This window comes from Macrobrachium nipponense, chromosome 9 (assembly GCF_015104395.2).
Source record: "Macrobrachium nipponense isolate FS-2020 chromosome 9, ASM1510439v2, whole genome shotgun sequence".
NCBI lineage: Eukaryota > Metazoa > Arthropoda > Malacostraca > Decapoda > Palaemonidae > Macrobrachium > Macrobrachium nipponense.
In genome coordinates, this window is record NC_061110.1 from 22849133 (window position 1) to 22873409 (window position 24277).

General features: G+C 30.6%; 1 protein-coding gene across 1 annotated transcript in view; it reads right to left on the bottom strand.

Annotated features, from left to right (window-relative positions):
- Nucleotides 1-1813: 1813 nt before the first annotated feature.
- LOC135217870 (uncharacterized) overlaps nucleotides 1814-24277 on the bottom strand; it is a 61573-nt gene continuing 39109 nt past the window's right edge. Inside the window, exon 4 of the mRNA XM_064253893.1 lies at nucleotides 1814-1839. Coding sequence (XP_064109963.1) covers nucleotides 1825-1839 — 15 coding nt within the window. The 3' untranslated portion in view covers nucleotides 1814-1824. The remainder of the gene's footprint in view (nucleotides 1840-24277) is intronic.

Here is a 24277-nt window from a genome sequence, read left to right on the forward strand (position 1 = left end):
TCCCGAGTTTGCTTTAATTTCATTATAGTGGGGATGGAATTATTTGATTTGGTTTGTAAATAAGTACTAGCTATCATTTAAAAGTGATACTTAGAATATAAATCCCTCTAAAGACATGCCACTCAAAAAGTTTAGAATTAAATTTCCTCTTCAAAGACATGCCACTCAAAACAGGGTTTACTAAAGGTATGGAGCATGTAGATATGTCAGCTTTTGACATAATGCTTAGGGCATTAGGACAGTTTATGTATCATTTCCACTGAAAAGTATTAAATGCTGTTTCTAAACCAGTTAATTAAAATAGCACAGGAGATTGTGTGTATTAAAGCCACTAAATGGTAGTAATGGTTGTGTAATACATTTATAATAATCTTAAAATCTGATGTACTGTACTGTAAGTAGTTTGGGTGGTTGCAGGATTCTGAATAACTTCATCATAATACATTTGATTTTATTATTTTAGTTCCAAAACCATTGCTAGTTTTCATAAACTTGTGGACAACTACTGTAGTAATTTTCAATGTTTATCATTCAAGTATTAATCTTTGTAATTCACCTAAAGGAATTGAAGTCCTTTTAAATTCCAAAGGACTTTGGCTTATAAGAGTTGTCCAAGTTATTTTGCTTAAAACCTATGCTGTCTTTTCAGAATTTGAAATTAGTATCCATTTTACTGCATGCTAGCATTTTTTTTATTGAATTTTTGTTTTATTTTTAAATAATGCATTTTCATTCTAAAATTTTTTGGTTATTTTTGGGGTTTCAGTTTGTGACAACATATCTGTTTTTGTTGTAGGTGTACTGCACATAAGCAATTTGTTTTCAGAATTTTTTTTATTGATCAGTTGTTTATAAAGTTGGTGATCACATTTTATGCAGGTTGTTCATTGATGTTTCAAAGTGCATTTGATTCTTTGTGAAACTCTATGCAGGTTGTCCATTGATGTTTCAAAGTGCATTTGATTCTTTGTGAAACATGGTATGCACAAAGAGGTTTGTGGTGCTGCGTAAATTTGAACAACTTGATTAACGAGTGATTAGAGTTTTGATTTCTTAAAATTTTTCTATGTCTATTGTATATTCTTCACTTGTCTAGTGTAATAAACATGTGTGTATTATAATAAAAAGGGCAAAATATTCAGGTCATAGACATTTCATACAAACACAAAGCCTTTCATATATATTAGATATACATACAGACAATATGTATAAACCTATTTTTAAAATAACGCCTTGTAAAATTGTAAGAAAACTAAACTTGGAAAAATACATTTATTTATGAAAGTGCTTTCCTACAATTAGATTTTTTCTTATAGCAAGAGAAAACCATTATGAAGCAACTTAATGATAGAAAATTATTTTGGGAAATTCATTTACAAATTACATTTCTATAAGCCTTAGTTGTTCATTGATAACTTATAAGAATGTTTTAATGAAGATACTAAAGAAAATTAATGTAAATTCTAGCAGATGGTACATGAGCCTTTTAATTTTTTTAAAGATCCTTACAAAAATTAACAACAAATGGCTTGCAATGATAATAGCAAAACTGTGATTAGTGTGTGTGTGTGTGTACTATCTGTTTCGTAGTTTTATTAGATAAATTATTCATGAATATCTTTGTTATAGGTGTGTATACTATATTTTAGTTTTCAGTTATTTTATTTTGTAGAATTATTTATTCCTTTGTTATTATTAACATGGGATATGGAACTTTGGCTCTAATTTTTTGTATAGAATATAGTCTTACAATAAAAGGAAAATTATAGTTCAACCTCTATCACTTCTTCACAATATATATGGATGCAGTTCATTGTTGTCCTTTCAAATGTCCAGCAGCTGTGAAAAAAATAGATAAGAAAATTACAGAAGAGTAAACTTGACTAAGAAATACATCTACAGTACGTTATACCACTACAAAATTCAAACAAAGGCAGACAAGCTGCACGAGAACAAAGTGACTGTTAGTCATGTGATGTAAAAGTGTACATTGGAGTAGCTAACCCACTAATAGTGGGCTAGGTAACAAGGTGATTGTGCCTGTTCTTAAAATATGTACTAATGTTGCTGGGGAAATACATAACAAAAAGGGAGGAGAGTATAATTACATTGAAAAGCAGTCAAGGAAATAATAAATGTATGCAGACCTGGACCTGGAACATGGTAGTAGGTTAAGCTTTCACTCTGAGCTCTGCCTTCCTAACCACATGCATTCATCACACCTTGCCAGTCTTTTACAATGAGTAAACAAGGAGCAAATAACAATAAAGGGGGACTGATGGATTAGATTTATATTTGGGGAAAAAAGGTGCATGTGATTAAGCAATTTTTTCTAATAAAGAGGTGCTCAGAGAATCCTTTCAAAACTTCTGAATATCCACTTGTTCAGCAAATAGTTTTTGTTCCAAAAATATATGAGCAATATAATTGCTGACATAGTTTAGGCACCTACACATTTAAGCATTAAATGAAATGAGGATGCTGATAAAGCAGCCAAAGCTGCAATCTTTATGGCTTGATCAAATATACCTGTCAGTGATTTGTGAATAATTTCCCAACCTACTCTTTCCTTTCAAACACAAAGGTGCAATCTACCCACCTGTTCACGTTCTCTGGTCCCCACCCCGTATACTCCAGCTTACACCTTTGAACAACACAACAAGACTTACAACCCAAAAACACCTATCTGACAGAGCACTCTCCTACCAACCAAACAACCCTCGCAAGTGCCTACTTATCCACTCTGTTATTGTTTACATTCACCTGACGCTGTCGCCATCTTGTCTTCTGTGACGCCACAACACAAATACATCAATAGACACCTAAAATCAACCATATGCTTCCCATACACTGGACAATCACCATATTTTGACAATGCAGAAAATAATAACAAAAATGAAAAAACTGGCTAAACTGATATAGGTATAACCAATTTGTTGCTATCTAAAAGCCTTCATCTAGAGTATGTGGAAAGTACATGAAATAATGAATCTGATGATGATAAAAACAGATTAAAAAGTATTATCAGTCTTTTCACCATTATCAATTTATCCACAAAATTTTTTAAAATTAAATTTATTATTTGGATACCTGCCTACTATTGAAGACAGTTATAGTTTTGCACTGGCAGGCGAGTCAGCTTTAAAAAAAAGATAATTGCCTGACTGACCCAGATGACTGTCCAGTTCACCTGTTCTTTACCAGGTGGTATGTTTTGATGCTTTAGCTCTTTTTCATGACAGCCCACTATGTAGTGGGGAGGTGGGCAGGGTCTACTGAGTTATCCAAATAACAAATTTGATTATGAAAATTTATATTATTTGGGATGAATCTTACCTACTGTTATAGACAGCTGATTCCCACATTTAGAATAGGATGGTGGGCAATGAAGCTACACAATATCCACTCAGCCAATCATGCTAAAGGTTTCTTGTGTGAAACCCAAAACCTCACCTGATCTGCAATCCTTCCTGGATATTACTGCTGCCAGAGAGTGGATTCCATTCAGGAAGCAAGGTTCTCATATATGCTTAGCAAAGAGCAGCCTTGCAAGGAAAACACCTCCAATTCAGCCAAAACAAAATAGACGAGGTGTGAAGGGAACTCTCTGCCAGAGTCCAAAAGCCCCCTCCAAAGATGAACCTAAATATATGATATATTAATATATATTACTATATTATAATATATATATAATTATGATATATATTATTAATTATACTATTATATAATTATTAATTATATATTAGAATAATATTATCTCTATATATATAAGTTATATTATATATACATATATTATATATATTATTATTATATAATATAGTATAATTCATATATATATATATTATTTTTATATATAGCTATATATATATATTATATATATTATAATATATTAATTATATATATATATTATTATTATATAATATTATATATTATTCTATATTATATATTATATAGTATATATTAATATTATTATCTATATTATATTATATATATTATAGTATTATTATAGTTAATTATATATATTATATAATTTATATATATGAATACTATAATTATATATTCATATATTTATATATTAATTAATATATAAGATTATTTACATATATATATATTATAATATATATATATATTATATATAATACTATATTAATATTATATATATATATATGGAAATATATTATATCGATAGTGAATATTATTATATTATAATTATTATTAATAGCTATATAATATTATATTATTATGATATATATGATATAATCATTATATATAATATATATCTATATATAATATATAATATATATATATTATTATCTTTATATAATATATATATATTAATTATACTTATTAGATATATATATTATATATCTATATATAATATATAATATATCTTATATATATATAAAGCTAATATATAATATATATATATATATATATATATATAATATTATATATTATATATATATTATATATATATATTATATATATTTATAAATATTGTAATTAATATATCTAATATAAATATATATTATTATTAATTATATATATTATATATGCATATATACATAATTAAGTATATATATATTATTTATATATATATATATTGATATTAATTATTTATATATTATTATATATTATATATATTAATTATATTATAAATAATATTTATATATATTATATAATATATATCTAATATATACTATATATATATTATATATATATTTATATATGATAATATAATATTATATAAATTATTATTCATTATTATCTAATAATATAATATAATATATATATATATATTATATATATATATATATATATATATATATCTATATATTATATATATATATATTATATATAATAATATATAAATTAATATATATATTATTTATATATATTATATATATTATCTATATATATTATAATATATCTATATATTATATATATATATGATTAATTATATTATATATAATATATATACTTATATATATATATATATTATATATATAATATATATAATATTATAATATATTTAATATATATAATATTATATATAATATATATATATATTATATATATTACTATATATAATATATTATATATATATTTATATATTATCTATAATATTATATATATATAATATCTATATATATATATATATTATATATTATTACCTATATAATTATATGTTATATATTATTATATATTATATATTAATTATATATAATATATATATATTATATATATATATTATAATAATATTATATATCTAATATATATATATATATTTATTATTATAATATATTTATATTTATTATTATCTATTACTTCTATATATATATATATATATTTGATATTATTATTATATATTATCGATAATTATATTATATATATTATAATATATAATTCTATTATATATTATTTTATTTATATTATTATTATATATTATATATATATATTATCAATTATATTATATATATATATCTATAAATATATATTATATATATATATCTTATATTATATATTATTATATATATATTATATATTATTAATATATATATTATAAATAAATAATATTATATTGATATAATTATATATATATAATTATATTGATATATTATATAATATAGTATATCATATTTATATATTATATTATATATCTATTATATATATATATATCTTATATATATTATTAATATTATATATACTTATTAATTATTATAATTAATATATATATATATATATATATTATATATATATATATATTAATAATATATAATATATTAATATATATTTATATATATATTAATATATATATAATATATTAAATTATATATTATATATATTTATATATACTTATATCTATTATCTTATATATATATATATACTATTATATATATAATATATTTATATATATATTATAATTATGATATTATATTATATATATATCTATAATATATTAGGTATATTAATCTTATATAATATATTATATATATATTTGATATTATTGTATATATATCTTAATTAATATATATATTATATATAATATTATATTAATATTATATAATATCTATTATATATATATAGTAGTATATATATTATATTATATATTATATTTATATATATATTATATATATATACTATATATATATATTATATATATTAATTATATATTAATATATATTATATATATTATATATTATATATATATTATATATTATTATATTAATAATCTTATATATAGTTATATTAATTATATATAATAATATATATAGTATTATATATATATTAACTATTATATATATATTATATATTCTATATTTATATATATATTAATATATATTATATAATTAATTATTATATATTATATATATATAATATATATAATATAATATATATATAATATAATATAATATATATATATTATATATATATATATTAAATTTTTTTTTTTTTTAATATATATATATTATATATATATATTATATTATTATATATATTATAATTATATAATATATATATAGTATTATAGTATTCTAATATATATTATATATCTATCTATATATATATATTATATTATATATATATATATAGATTTCTATATATATTATACTATTATATATATATATATATTATATATATATGATTAAATATTATAATATATTATATATATTATATTATCTATTATATATATTATATATTAATATATATTATTATATTATAATATATATATTAATATCTATCATATATTATATATATAATTGATATATATATGTATATTATTTAATATAGTATATATTATATATATATTATATTATATTATATCTATTTATATAATTATATATATAATATTTATATAATATATTTTAATATATATATTATAATTATTATATTATATATATATATTATATTTCTATATAATATATATATTATAAATATAATATTAATCTTTCATATATATATTATATTATATATATTCTATTAATATAATAATATATAATTATTTATATTATATATTATAATATCTATATATATTAATTATATATATATATATATATACCTTATATATATTATATATATAAATATTCATATATTAGCTATACTATATTATATATATATATATATTATAATATATAGAATATTATGATTATTATATGTTTTTTAATATATATTATAATATATAGTATTATATATCTATTATATCTAAGTATATATATATATTATATATATATATTAATATATATAATTATTATTATATATATAATTATATTATATATATATAAATAATATATAATTATATATATATATTATTATCGATATATATTATATATAATATACTATATTATATAATATAATAATTTATATATATTATATATCTATATATATCATAATAATATAATATTAATATATATATTAGTATATATTATATATATAATATTATTATTAATATATATAATATATATATTATATATATTATTATTATATATCTATATATTTTATATTTTATATATCTTATATTATATATTAAATATCTATTTTATATTTTCATATATATATATATATTATATTATATTAATAATATTATAATATATATTATATAATATTATTATATATATATTATATATAATATATTATATCTATATATTATATTATATAATTATAATATTATATATTATATTTATAATATTATATATAATATTATAATATATATATATCATTATAATTATTATAATATATATATATATATATATATGTATTATAATAAATAATATATATAATATTATTATATATCTTATTATATATATATATAGATATATATATCTATATATATATTATATTATTATATATATATAATATATTATACATTTGTATATATTAGGTATAATTATATTCATATATATTATAGATATATTTATCATTAATTATATATATATATATATTATTATATTATTATAATATATATATATATATATATTATATATAATATATATCTAATATATATATATATTAATATTAAATACTTAATATATATATATAATATTTATATATATATATAATTATATATATATTAATATGTATATATTATTATATATATATATATATATCATATATTATATATCTAATATATATATATATATTATATTATTATATATATAATCTATATATATATATAATATATATAGTTATATCAATCTATATATTATATATAATATATTTAGTATATATATATTATATATATATTATTCTATATATATATATATTTATTATTAATATATATATATAATATAATATATATATATATATAATATATATCTATTATATATTATAATATATAGTATTATATATAATATATTATAATATTATATATATTATTTATATCTTATATATATATATATCTATATAGATATAATATTAATTATTATCTATATATATTATTAATATATATATTATTATATCTATATATTATATATATATTAAGTATAATATCTATAGTAGTATAATTATATATTATATATTATATTATTAATATATACTATATATTCTATATAGTGTGCGGTATATATAATAATCATATAATATAATATAACTAATATATATATATATTATTATTAATATTTATCGATATAATTTATATATATATATATATATATATCATATATATATATAATATCTAATAATATATTATATATATTTAATTTATAATTATATATATATATATATATTATATCTATATTATATATTATAATATATAATTATTATATATAATATTTATATATATATATATTATTATATATATATAATTATCTATATAATAATATATATAATTATATATCTATATATTTAATATAGATATATATATATATTAATATATATATATATTCAATATATATATTATTATCTATATATTATATATATATATATATATATATATATATATGTATTAATAATTATATAATATTAATAAGTATATATAATAATAATATATTATAAGATTATATTAATATATATATCGTAAATAAATATAAGTATAATATAATAAATCTATTATATATATTATTATATATATATATATATATTATATATATATTTAATAATTATATATAAGATATAATATATAATATAAATAATAATATATATATATCATATAATATTATTAATATATATCGATCTATTATTATATAATAATATATTATTATCTATATATTATTATATATAATTATATTATATATATCATATATCTATATCATCTATATACTTATATTAATAATATATACTCTCTATATTTAATATATCTATATTAATTCTATATCTCTATATATTAATTCTTTCTTCATTAATATACTTATATTGATATATAATATCTATCTTCTTATATATATATATATATTTATATAAATATTTACTTATCTATTATATATATATATTTATCATATTATCTATATATATATATATCTCTTACTATTATCTTATATCTCTATATTATATTAATATTAATAATTATATCTTGATCATAATATCTCTTCTCTAATATATCTCATTATATATATTATTATCTATATATATTATTATAGTAATATATATCATCTACTCTATCTTCTATATATCTTGTATTAGATTATATATAAGTTAAAATATATATTCTATATATATATATAATTATCTATATATTCTTATATATTATCTATATTATTACTATCTATCTATATATCTACTTATATCGTATATTATTATATATATATTCTATTATATCAATCTAATCACTTAACTATATATATCTATCTAAATTATCTCTATATAATATATTATAATATATATATATAAGATATATCTTATTATATTATATATAGTTATATATATATATATAATATATCTATATATATCTTATATATATATTATATAATCTATTCTTATATATATATATTATATATATATATATATACTATCTAATATATTTTATATCTATATATATTAGTTATCCATATCTATAATCTATTATATTCTACTTATCATATCTACTTATATAATACTATATATAATATCTATCTATATATATATATTCTATAACTAATATATTATATCTTATTACTAATCTTCTATTATTAATATATAATATATTATAGTTAATAATAATATATATTATATTATATTATATATATATAATTATATAATATATCTATTATTCTATATATTATATTATATATATATCTCTATTATACTATATTATATATATATATCTCTATTATACTTATAATATTATAATTATATCTCTTTATATAGTATATTATATATAAGTAATAGCTCTATATTATTATATATATTATATCTATCTAATTATCTATATAATCTATATATCTATATATATCTATAGTATATATATATCTACTATTATCTATATACTATATATATCTATCATATATATATATCTCTATTATTATATATCATTATATGATATACTATATTCTAATATATATCTATATATATTATATCTATACTAATATATCATTATTATTATATATTATATTATAATATATATTATATATATCTATATTATATCTAAACTATATATTACAATACCATTGGGATTCAAGGTAGCTGTGTAACCTTGGTAGAGGTGGCAGTGCTTAAAACCTACCATAAGGACTGCTTTTGGGGGTTATGTTGGGAACCTCTGTGACCTTTTAGGAAGCAATAGGCTTTATGGATGGTACAAATTAACAGCTCTGAGGGCTCACGAACAGGCCTAGCAAGCCGGTGATCTGCTATAAATTGCTCTCATGAACCGCACGACTTTACTTCAGGGCCAGACCCCATTGATCAAAGGATGCCCGGGTCCCAATCCGCTGACTCGGAATGTTATTGGACTATGGACAGGGGAAATAAATCTTTGAGCTTAGGAACAAATTAATCTAAGTAACTTTGAGAGGTAAGGGAGGAGAGGTTAATCATGTGATGGGAGGAAAGAAAAATAGACATTTTGGGGCTGTGGTGAAAACCCGTTTACCAGGGAAAAAAAAAGAAGGAACAAAATTATTGCATAACAATTACCAATTATTTTACAAAGGTGGAAGAACGCACGACACGGAGTAGGTTTTATTGTGAGTGAAGAGCTAGCTGGAAAAAAAATTAGTCATCTAGAATTCAAATGTGATAGGATTATTAGCATTTCCTTAAAGTTAGGAACATTTCAAGCCAGCATAATTCAGGTGTATGCACACAGCAGGGCCGCCCCTCAAGAGAAAGGAAAGAATTCTACAGACATCTACAAGAAGTAAAAGATTCTGTCCATATGTAGAGAATACATTAATAATTGGAGATATGAATGGACATATTGGGCAAGACAGGACAGGCATAGAGAGCATATTAGGACATTTAGCATTGGAGACAGAAATAGAGAAGGAGAAAACATAATTGATTTTTGCATACTAAACCAGATGTCCATTATTGAACTCTTTCTATAATCATAGAGACAGCCACAAGTGGACGTGGTACGATGGAACTCGGCTTTAGGAGCATATACTGAAAAATCAATGATTGATATGGCAATAACAAATAACAAAAAATATGGTCAGAGATGAAAAAGCATCCCCTCTGTGTCATTCGATTCAGATCACAGGCTCTCTTAATTAAATTAAAGATGACAAAACCCAAACCAATTAAAAGCCAAGTGAGAGAAAGATTTATTTTAGAGAATATGAGAGAAGAGTGCTTAGTTAGATATCAAAACGAAATAAGTAGAGCTAAACAAATGCAACAGGATAGCAATGACCCAAATGAAAAATGGAGACACTTTAGAATGGCTGTAGTGGGGTGCTGCTAATAATACAGTGCAAAAGAAAAGAGTTCGAGGTAGGAGGAAAAAACAAACTGCTTGGTGGACCCCACACTAAAGGCCGCTGTTGCAAACAAAATGAAACTCTCAGAAAATGGATGAAAACTTTGAATTGGAAGATCACAATAACTATAAAGAAGCGTCGAGAGAAACTTAAAGAATTAAAAGCTCAAACAAAAACAGAAACATGGGAAAGAATAGAGAAGATCTGGGAAATGATCTCCAAGGTACCAGAAAACTCATATATAGCACTGCCAAAAACTATAGAAAGGGAAGCCAACCACCCTCTTATGTAATCAAAGACCCTATGGATGGGACAATTTTAACCGAACCCCGAGAAATTGAATTAGGATGGAAACATCACTTTGAAACACTACTAAACAACGGAAACAATGACCTTGAAGAGCATGTAGAATTTGATGTGGTTGGGATGCAGAAACCTGACATAACAACACTGGAGTTAAAAATGCTCTCAAGAGGATGAGAAATGGTAAGGCCCCTGGATGGGATACAATACCTGCAGAGCTCCTTAAAAACATGGGGGAGGATGGAGTCATCTGGCTACTAGAGCTAAAATCGACATACTCTGGAATGGGCAAATGCCACCTGAAGACTGGAGAAGAGATCTAATATGCCCAATCTATAAGAAAGGTGGACAAGACAAATTGCAGCAATTATAGAGGAATATCCCTAATGTCACATGCTTTTAAAGTATATGAAAGAATACTTGAAACTAGATTGAGAGGATATGTTGAACCAAAGCTGGGTGAATGGCAAAACGGTTTTCGACCAGGAAGAGGGACAAACTGATATGATTTTCTCCCTCAAGATGATATTTGAGAAGAGCTGGGAATGGGACAGGGATAGATATATTGCTTTTATAGATCTAGAAAAGGCTTTTGATAGAGTACCAAGAATGAAAATATGGGATGCCCTAAAAGACCCTTACTATGGAATCCCTGAGAAACTTATAAGAGCAATTTATAACACCTATCAAAAACATCAGATCCAGAGTAAAAACAAATCAAGAGAATGAAGACTGGTTTGAAATAAAATCAGGAGTAAGACAGGGCAGCGTCCTTTCGCCACTTCTTTTTATATTGTTCTTAGATAAATGTATGAGGGAACTAGGTGAGATGAAGCTGCAGATATGACCATCAACCTTATGTATGCAGATGACCATGCAATGATAGCCCTCAGCGCAGAATCTCTCCAAGAAAACGTCAACAACTGGAACGCGTCTTAACAGCTAATGGAATGCGGATCAACAAGAATAAGACAGAGATCATGCACTTATCACGAACACCAAGTAACGTAGATGTAGAAATTAGAAGGTCAGACATTGAAACAGTGTAGAAATTTCAAATACTTAGGAGTAGTTTAGTGACCAAAACGATTCAAAACTGGAAACAACTACCCGAATACAGAAATTCAGTAACAACCTGTATCTGCTCTACCCACTAATGAAAGACAGAAATATACCTCGCAAAGTGAAAACCATAATATACCTCTCTATTTTAAGACCAATATTGACTTATGGCCATGAATCATGGACATTAACATCAAGAACTAGAAGCCAACTTCAAGCAGCTGAAATGAAAGCCCTAAGACTCATAAAAGGTGTAACAAGACTAGATAGGCTACGAAATGAAGACATTAGAAGAGAATGGGAGTGGAGGGGATACTAGATTTTGTGGAGAGAGGACAGCTTAGATGGTTTGGGACACACCAAAAGAATGGAGGAGGAGCGATATCCTATAAAAAGGTTTTTGGAATGGACTGGGGAAGGAAGGAGACCGGTAGGAAGACCAAAAATGAGATGGCTACAAAACATAGAGAGAGGAGTAGAGAGGAGAGGCTTCTAGTTTGCGGGAAGTTGATGAGATGAGGCTCTATGATGATCGCCAAGAATGGAGACTGTTCTTGAAGCAGGACGACTGACAGCCTGGAGTGCCTACCTGGCGTCTGGTGAGAAAGGTGAGAAATATATATATATATAATATATATATATATATATATAATATATAGTATATATATATATATATAATATATATATATATATCTATATATAAGATATATATATATATATATATATATATATATATATATATATAATATATATATATATATATATATATATATATATATATATATATATATATATATATATATATATATATATATATATGTATATATATACAGGCGGTCCCTGGGTTACGACGGGGGGTTCCGTTCTTGGACGCGTCGTAACCCGAAAATCGTCGTAAGCCGGAACGACGTTCTTGAAAACATGTCCACAGGGAAAAATTTCACTACTAATTTGCAATTTTTCTTAGGGCCGTATCTCTAAAATTATCACTAATTTACTCTTTTTCATGTGCAACACTGTGTATTAACAAATTACTGTACATTTTCATTAAAAATACAAGAGAGAGAGAGAGAGAGAGAGAGAGAGAGAGAGAGAGAGAGAGAGAGAGAGAGAGAGAGAGAGAGTAGAGAGAGAGAGAGAAATAACTCCTTACGGTTTCAATAGATTGAAATGAACGTCTGTAGGCAACTTTTTCCCCCTCCCATAAATACATATATTTCTCCAGAGAAGAGAGAAAGAGAGGACTGTGCAATTATGTTTGTCTGTCTATCAATTCTTTGCTGAGAGCGAGAGAGAAAAAAGGAGAAATAGAAACACCAAATGTATGACAAGTATCTTGTGTAGAGAGAGAGAGAGAGAGAGAGAGAGAGAGAGAGAGAGAGAGAGAGAGAGAAGAGAGAGTTGTCCTTACAGTATTTAAAAGAGAGAAATGGAATGATTATTGTATTTAAAATACTCAGATATGAATTTTGTACTTAGAGTTAATAAGTTATTATGGATATAATAATAAACTTATTACATACATGTCCATGAAAATGATCTCATCTCAGTGAGAGAGAGAGAGAGAGAGAGAGAGAGAGAGAGAGAGAGAGAGAGAGAGAGAGAGAGAGATGAGAGAGATATTACATAAACCATTAAATTCGTTGACCATTGTATGGGCATTAAGCTCCGAGTGTCACTCGAGTTGAGTTAGGGAAATTGATACAGATAAAGACAAAGGGAAGAATTTTCTTTTGAAATTAGTTATTGTATTATTACTACTTCTATTATTATTATTATTATTATTATTTGAAAATATAATAAACACGTGCATCTACCATAAAAATTCTCTCATCTCAGTAAGAAAGAGGAATGGAAAGGTCATTTTCATTTCTTTAAAATACGACCATTATGAATTTTGTAATTAAAGTTTTATTATTATTATTATTATTATTATTATTATTATTATTAAATAACTGAAATTATCAATAAACATTTTACATACTAGTAGTACCATAAAAATTCTTTCATCTCGGTAAAAGAGAGAGAGAGAGAGAGAGTGTTTATCTCTCTCTGTTCTCTCAAAAAATACTTATAACACTTCCAGCAAAAGAGAGGGAGGAGTACCACTATGACACATTATTATCTTGTGTGGCAAAAGAGAGCAAGAGGAGAGAGAGTTAACCTTAATTAAAAGTGACATGGATAGATTAGTACGTATTGTATTTCTTTAAAATACTATCACATATGAATTTTGTAATTACAGTTATTATTATTATTTGAAAGTATTAAAAACAAATAGTACAAGTACATAAAAAATCTCGAGTCTCAGTAAATGAAGGAGAGAGAGAGAGAGAGAGAGAGAGAGAGAGAGAGAGAGAGAGAGAGAGAGAGGACGAGAGAGGAGAGAGAGAGAGAAATTCAGGACCACAAGATTGCAACACTGCAGCTCTTCCCCCAGCTCTTCCCCCTCCTGGCTGTCACAGAACTTGATATATCTGACAGTTTTAGTACCTGGATCTCGAGGAAAAGGTTACAGAGAAGACTGGGATTTCCTTCATTCTCCATAATTTTTTAAATATAATAAGCTAAAATCTTACTAATTCACTATGGTATTTTCTTTAATGAATTGATATTATTGCTGTATAAATTAATATTAATATTTGAAAATGAGTAAAATGATATTGTTAAACTACAATAAAGTTTTGTACATACTTACCTGGCAGATATATACTTAGCTATAGTCTCCGACGTTCCGACAGAATTTCAAATCTCGGCGGACACGCGACAGGTAGGGTCAGGTGGTCTACCTTACCCGCCGCTGGGTGGCGGGCGTATGAACCAATCATACTCTCCAGCCAGATTTTTTCTCTTTCACCTGTCTCCTGAGGGGAGGCTGGGTGGGCCATTAGACGTATATATCTGCAGGTAAGTATGTACAAAACTTTATTGTAGTTTAACAATATCATTTTTGTACATGAACTTCCCTGCCAGATATATACTTAGCTGATTGGCACCCTTGGTGGAGGGTAAGAGACAGCTAAAGTAATAAGGAGAGATAAGAAACAAACTGATGTTGTAGGATATAATAACCTTGGTTCTTACCTGTTCAGGCAGAAGACTTCATTGATATTATCTCTGAGTCTGCGTTGCTGGGAGAGCTACAGCTAGGACGTGACCTTGATGCTGAAAGACTCTCGGATCTACCATGGGATATGTGATCCCTTGTGTGGTAGAATCCAAGTCGGATCCTGTTAAAGGGAGTTCGTCCCTATCTTAACAGGTCCTAAACCACTACTACTGCAAGGAGCCACACTCATCAGACCACCTAACCAAACTACTAAAGATTAGTATTACGACCTAAAGAGATGCCTTCATGATCCTCTTTAAGGCAAACCAACAACAACAAATACAAGGGGGAAAAATGTATACTACTAAACAGGATGAGTTCCACGCTCCCTGCCCCAGCACTGAATCCGCAGATACGTACGGGCCCAAGGCGAAGCATTTTTCGTAAGTGATTCTCACATCAGTAAGTAGTGGTTCGCGAACACTGACTGACATCTCCAGAATGTTGTCTCCATCAGATTTCGCACGGACATATTCTTGTTGAAAGCAAGAGAAGTTGCTATGGCTCTTACTTCGTGTGCTTCACTTTAAGAAGCCTAAGATGTTCTTCTCTGCAGGATCCGTGTGCTTCTTTGATGAGGCTCTCAAGAAGAAGGACAAAATGCGTTCTTCGACAATGGACGAGTAGGCTCTTTTACTGAACACCACAGGGACTCTCGGTTGGCTTTCAGTTGCTCTTTTCTTCTAAGTAGTATTTCACCATTCTCACTGGGCAAAGGGTTCTCTCGGGTTCTTCTCCTACAAAGAAGATAACCCACGAATCTCGAAGTTCTTGGGCCATGGACTTGATGGGTTCTCATTCTTTGCAAGAAAACCAGGAAGGAAAGAGCAAATGAGAGAGTCCTCCTTAAAACCCACATTACCATCAATCGCCTGAAGCTCACTCACTCTTCTGGCGGAAGCTAGAGCCATCAAAAACAGAGTCTTCCTGGTAAGGTCTCTGAATGAGGCTGAATCAGGGGGTTCAAACCTAGAGGACCCAAGGAATTGAAGGACTACATCCAAATTCCAGCTAGGTGTCTTAGGATACTGCATTTCGTTGTATTAAACGACCTAATAAGGTCCTGTAGGTCCTTATCTTCCGATAAGTTGAGGCCCTGTGCTGAAGACATTCGCCAACATACTACGATAGCCTTTAATCGTCGAAACGACTAAGCACATTCTTGTCTTAAGAATAAAAAGAAGTCTGCAATTGATTCACAGAGGTACTGGAAGAGGAAACGTTATTCCTCTTGCACCATCTTCTGAAGACATCCCACTTCGATGGTACACTCGTAATGTGGAAGACCTCCTCGCTCTAGCGATTGCCTTAGCAGCTGCTGACGAAAAGCCTTTCGCTCTGACCAGTTTCTGGACAGTCTGAAGCCAGTCAGACTGAGAGCGGGGAGGTTTTTGTGGTACCTGTCGAAGTGGGGCTGTTCTGAGTAGATCGCTCCTTAGAGAAGCGATCTTGGAAAATCCACTAGCCATTCCAGCACCTCTGTGAACCAATCTTGTGCTGGCCAAAAGGGAGCTATCAAAGTCATCCTCGCGGAATCTGACTCTGCGAACTTCTTTAACGTCAACCCCAGAATCTTGAAGGGGGGAAACGCGTATACATCGAGTCCTTTCCAATCGAGTAGGTAGGGAGAGTCGTCTATCCCTATTGCTCCTGGATCCGAGATGGGAGAGCAATACAGATCCAGTCTTTTGTTTCTTGAAGTTGCAAATAGGTCTAAGAGAGGCCTGCCCCACAACTTCCAAAGGCTCTGGCAAACATCTTGGTGCAGAGTCCACTCTGTGGGAAGGACCTGATCTTTCCTGCTGAGGAGATCTGCCCTTACATTCCTTTCTCCCTGTACGAATCTGGTGAGAAGTTTTATCCCCCTTTCTTCTGTCCACAGAAGAAGATCTCTTGCTGTTTCGTACAGAGAGAAGGAATGCGTCCCCCCCTGTTTCCTGATGTATGCCAGAGCCGTGGTGTTGTCTGAGTTTATTTGCACAAAATGCTCTGTCACTCTGACTCGAACTCCTTCAGAGCAAGCCACACGGCTATTAGTTCTTTCCTGTTGATGTGCCAGGAAGACTGGTCCCCCATCCAGGTTCCTGACACCTCCCTGGTTCCCAGAGTTGCCCCCCAACCTGTTTCCGACGCATCGGAGAACAACACCAGGCTGGGTTTCTGGGATTGAAGAGGCAGTCCCTGCGAGAACTTGTCGGGATCCGCCCACCATGCTAATCCTTCTTGATTTGACGAGTAATGACAGGGAGAACTTCAAATCCTGAGAAGGACGACTCCAATTCCGATGAAGAAAGAATTGGAGCGGTCTCAGGTGCAACCTTCCTAGGGAAACAAATTGCTCCAGTGAGGAGAGCGTCCCCAGCAGACTCATCCACTCCCTCACTGTGCATACTTCTTTCCCTAAGAAGGTTGTTACTTTTTCGAGTCCCCGGGCTATCCTCTCCTGTGACGGAAAAGCCCGAAAACTCAGAGAGTTCATCCGGATCCCCACCCAGATAAACGCACTCTTGAGCGGGAATCAGACTTGACTTCTGCAGATTGACCAGAAGTCCTAAGGAATAAGTCAAATCCAGGGTTTTCTTCAAGTCCTTCAGACAACGATCTCTGGAATTGGCCCTTATAAGCAATCGTCGAGATAGAGCGAAATCCTCACCCCTTCCAGGTGAAGCCATTGTGCCACATTCCTCATGATGGCCGTAAAGACTTGGGGGGCCGTGGAGAGGCCAAAACACAGGGCCCTGAATTGGAAGATTCTTCCCCCCATCATGAATCTTAGAAACTTCCTCGAGGAAGGATGGATTGGTACGTGGAAGTAAGCGTCCTGTAAGTCCAAGGACACCATCCAATCCCCTGGACGGAGTGCTGCTAACACCGAGGCAGTGGTCTCCATCGTGAACTTCTCTTCGACGAAGAAGTTCAGGGCGCTTACATCCAACACCGGTTCTCCATCCCCCTGAGGATTTCGGAACTAGGAACAGGCGGTTGTAAAAGCCTGCCGAAAGATGATCTGCCACTAGTTCGATCGCCTCCTTTTCCAGCATCTGATCTACCGCTAGTCGGAGGGCTTGATTCATGATGGGGGTCCCTGTATCTGGCCGTCAACTCCCTCGGGGTATTCGTCAAGGGAGGCTCGAAGCGAACGGGATTAGATAGCCCTTCCTCAAAATTGACAGGGTCAGGCATCTGCGTCTTTCTGGGCCCAGACTTCTGCAAACTGTAAAAGCCTGGCGCCATACAGTTGTCTGAAGGACTTGAGTCTTACTTGGGAGGTTTGACTGACTTCGTAAAAGTCCTCCTCTTCTGTTTGGTTTCCGACCTCTGAACGAAGAGGATCTAGAGGTAGATGCCCTCGAAAAGGGTTCCTGAGAGGTCGGCTTAGCTTTCTTTGTCTAGTCTGGAAGGTAGGGCGCGGTTTCCTTGCAGACTGTGCTAGAAGTCCTGCGTAGCTTTGGCAGAGAGAGCCTTCGAAATGTCTTGAACCAGGTGTTTAGGAAACAGCTGTGTAGAGAGAGGGGCAAAGAGCAAAGACCGATCTCTGAGCATGTGAGACCGACTTTGTTAAAAATGAGCAAAATACTGATCTTTTCTTCAAGACCCCTGCTCCAAACAGTGAAGCTATTTCGCTGGCCCCATCTCTCACTGATTTATCCATACAGGATAAGACAATTCAATCCTCCGGAGGAAAACAAAACGTGTCCGGTCCTTGAGTTTTCTTGGCTAGGACTCCGAGGGACCAATCGAGAAAGTTGAAAACTTCCAAGACTCTAAACATGCCTTTAGAATGTGATCCATTTCATTCATTGCCACGTTGTTCTGGGCCGAATTCAAAGCTGATCTTCTAGTGGCGTCTACTAGTGCCGAAAAATCTGCGCCAAGCTGACGACGGAAGGCCCCAGTCCCAAGGGTTCTCCTGTCTCATACCAAAATCCTGTCCTTCCTGAAAGCTTCGACGGAGGGAAGGCAAACATTGTTTTCCCCGCTTCCTCTTTAGTGCGCATCCATGAAACCGAAAACTCTTGAGCGCTTTCTTCATAGAAAGAGTCGGCTTCATTCTTCACACACGAAGATCCTTCGTTGCTTTCGCTTGTGGAGAACAACGAGTGTGGAGAGGAGGAGCAGTAGGGCTCAAAGACTCTCCGAACTCCTGAAGGAGAAGCTCTGTGAGCTTCTTGTACGAAGAAACTGCTGCTGATGTATTAGTTTCTTCCTCAGAGGCTTCCTGGTCTCTTGGAATGAGGAGAACGAGGATGAGGATAACCGAGGTTATGAGGAATCCTTATGAGAATCCTTAGATGATTTCCTAGCTGGGGTACAGTGCGATGAAGGAGACAAACGTCTTGAATGAGGAGAAGATTCCAAAGTAGAGAGGCGTACAGGAGAACGACGAGTTGTAAAAGACGGACGCTTATCCGAAAATTCTTGTCTAAACTCGCATTCCTTCCTAAGTGCAGACAAACTCTTAACATCCAAAGAGGAAGGACTCCTTTCTCTAGAAAGACCACGTCTATCCCTAGGGAAACTACGAGAGGGAGAGCGCCTGCTAAGAACCTGGCGCCGATCGTGAGGAGAGCGGCTACTAGGCGCCGAGCGCCTATCTGTTACAGGGCGCTTAGTGGAATCCTGGCGCCTACCAAGCGGCGAAACGTTGCTAAAAATAGGGCGCCTTTCAGGAGCAGGGCGCTCGAGAGGCTCTTGATGCCTACGAAGCGGAGAGCGGCTGCTACGCTCCGAGCGCTTAAACGGAACAGGGCGTTCGGCGAGATCTTGGTCCTTACCGAGGGGAGAACGTCTGTAAGGCTCCGAGCGCCTAACAGAAGCAGGGCGCTTGAGGCGTTCTTGACTTCTAGCACGAGGAGACCGATGAGGAGTAGGGAGTCTCGAGAACGAAGAGCGCCTACTAGGAGAACGAAGCAACCGAGGATCAAGGTGTCTTTCTCCAGGCGAACAGCTCCTACTAGACTCTTGATGTCTTACAGGGGAGGAGCGAACTCCATGCGATGAGCGCCTACCAGTCACGTTATCCGACGCCCGACTATAGTAGTCGGAAGGAGAAGTGCGCCTACTTCCGGAAGGGCATTCCCTAGGTTCTCTGAGAATACGAGGAGAAGAACGAAGAGACGGCGACGACGAACCAAGTCTTCTATGACCTGAGCTACTCTCTCTTCTTGCACGAACTCTAGAAGAAGGAAGAAAACAGAAGGGGCTGAGCGTCTACCCGAGGCAGGAATCCGATTTGAGGAAATATCTTCATAGTCCAAGGAGCGCCTATCCGTCGAATGGCGTCTCGACACCTCCGAGCGGGAGTGGTGTTTCTCTCGTGAAAAGTTACGATGAGTAGAAGAATCCTCAAAAGAAGGAGAACGCCGATTACAAGGAGAGCGCTCTTCCGACGAAACGCGCTTCGATCTCTTGATCGGGAGAGACAAATCCTTCCTTCTACGCGATCTCGATGCCAAGGAGTCCGCCAAGGCTGTGATCTGAGCTTGTAGGCCCGCTAGTACTCGAGAAGGAGAGTCCCCAGGATCTTCTTCCGAAGCAAGCTCAGCGCGAGGCGAGAGAAGGAGGGCGATCACCGGATCTCCTAGGCTTCTTTGCTTGCAAGGAAGCTACATCAGAAAAAGTCTTGTGGGCTGGCGCACGCAAACGTACTGAAGGGAGCCTCCGCAGCCCTCTTCAACGGGCGTGACGCCTCCTTAGAGCTCCACCCACGCTTCGGCGAAGGAGAAGAGGATGACGAAAAACACTGGCGAAGAATATTCTTCTTCTTACGATCCAAGGCAGCCTGGGAGCGAACTTCAGGATCTGCCGAGGGGACGCCTGACCGGTGGGGGTTCTCCCTAGCCCTCCTGCGGCTTTCGACTTTCCTCCTCCACTGGGAAACTGGGAGTCTGGAAGAGGTCTAGGCCCTGGAGGCACTAAGGAGCCGGTCAGACGCACCCTCCAACATCACTGGGTACACTGCACTTATCATCACTGACACTCTTACCTTGCTCAGTACGAAGATCTGTCTTCCTTAGAACACAAGGAAGCTTTTGAGGCCGCCGCCTCCGAAGACGAATCTACGGCTTCGGTGCGGGGAACAGGAGCTGAGACCTGGGAGGAAGGTTCTAAAACTACATTAATGTTAGTTCATTCTCACTCATTCTCGACCTGCTCGAGCTCCTTGAAGAAGCTTTACGTACCCTATCCCTTTCAAGTTTCCTAATATAAGAAGAAAGAAAGCCTTATATTCATCTTGGCGTTCAAAACCTCACACTCTTGACACGGTTACTAAACGAAACATTCATTCCCCCTACATTTAACACAGAAAGTGTGAGGGTCCACCGCAGCTTTCGGTAACCTCACCTTACATCCATCGGTCACACATACTCTAAACAAAACCGGAGTTTGGAAACAGAATCAAAATCAGACATCTACAGGAAAAATCCAGCGCAAAGTCAATAACGGTCCACAATCAGCGTATGCCAAGCCAACATAGAGCGAAATACGTACCAAAATGTTCAAATCAATCTCCAGGCAGCGAGAAATGAAGAAGATATCGGAAGAAACGACAACAGTTGTTATCGCTCAGCGACCGAAAAAAAAATCTGGCTGGAGAGATAGATTGGTTCATACGCCCGCCACCCAGCGGCGGGTAAGGTAGACCATGACCATACTGTCGCGTGTGCCGCGAGATTTGAAATTCTGTCGGAACGTCGGAGACTATAGCTAAGTATATATTCTTGGCAGGGAAGTTCATGTACAAAAATCATTTATTTATCATACAAAAAAAACATACATCTTTGTAGTAGAGAGAGAGAGAGAATTATTATTTTTATTTTATGGAGATACCGAGTTACTGACAGCTATAATGAAACATTACATAACGTAATATTAAAACAGAAGAAGAATTCTAAAAAATATGTATGTATTTGTTGGCTTCATGATCGCAGTCTGATTTATTTTATATTTTATGAAATGTATTTAGTCATGAAAATAAAAATCAAAATTAGTGATTATTTTTGTCAGAAAATACAAAGAGAGAGAGGGAGAGAGAGAGAGAAAGAGAAACTGTGCTAAACTATAAAGGATTCTTATCATAGTATGCGTTTTTTAAAAGCGTCGTAAACTCGGAGCGTCGGAAGCGTCAGCGTCGTAACCTCGGAACAAGCGTTGTAACCCAGGGCGGATTTTTCAATGAATATTTAAGAAAAAGCATCGTAACCTCGGAACGTCGTAAGCCGGACCCGTCGTAACCCGGGGACCGCCTGTATATATATATACAGGCAGTCCCCGGGTTACGACGGGGGTTCCGTTCTTGAGATGCGTCGTAAGCCGGAACATCGTCAAAAATCCTAAGAAAACCTTACTTTTAATGCTTTGGGTGCATTGAAAACTATGTAAACTGCATTCTTATGGCATTTTTCATAAAAAAAACCTTCAAATATTGATTATTTTGCATTTTTGGTGTCATATTTCATCTGCCAGATGAGCATTGTAGGTGTCGTAACCTTGGAAATAATGTCTGATGAATATAATTGACAAGCGTCGTAACCTCGGAACGTCGTAAGCCGAGACCGTCGTAACCCGGGGACTGCCTGTATATACTATACCTTAATGACATAAAGGTACACTCCTATACAATATAAGTACCTTCATGCTCACCAAAAATCAAAATCTGGGATTTAAAACAAAGAGCCTATAAGATAGCTCTTCTTCAGTTCATACAATGACTTTACCTGCTACTAGTAGCACACTAAGGGCTTTACTATTTTCATACAGGATTTCTGCATATTTAAGGTAAAGAGCAGCAAAAACCAAATTGCACTTCTACTTACCATGTAAATCACATAAAGAGAAAAATTTGTAATAAAACTAAATGAAGTAGCAACCACTCTTACATTATGAATATTTACCTTTAATAAAGATAAATGATGTAGATTAACTTTGCCCCTTCCAGGCTCCAAGATAAATTCAGAATTCTTAATTC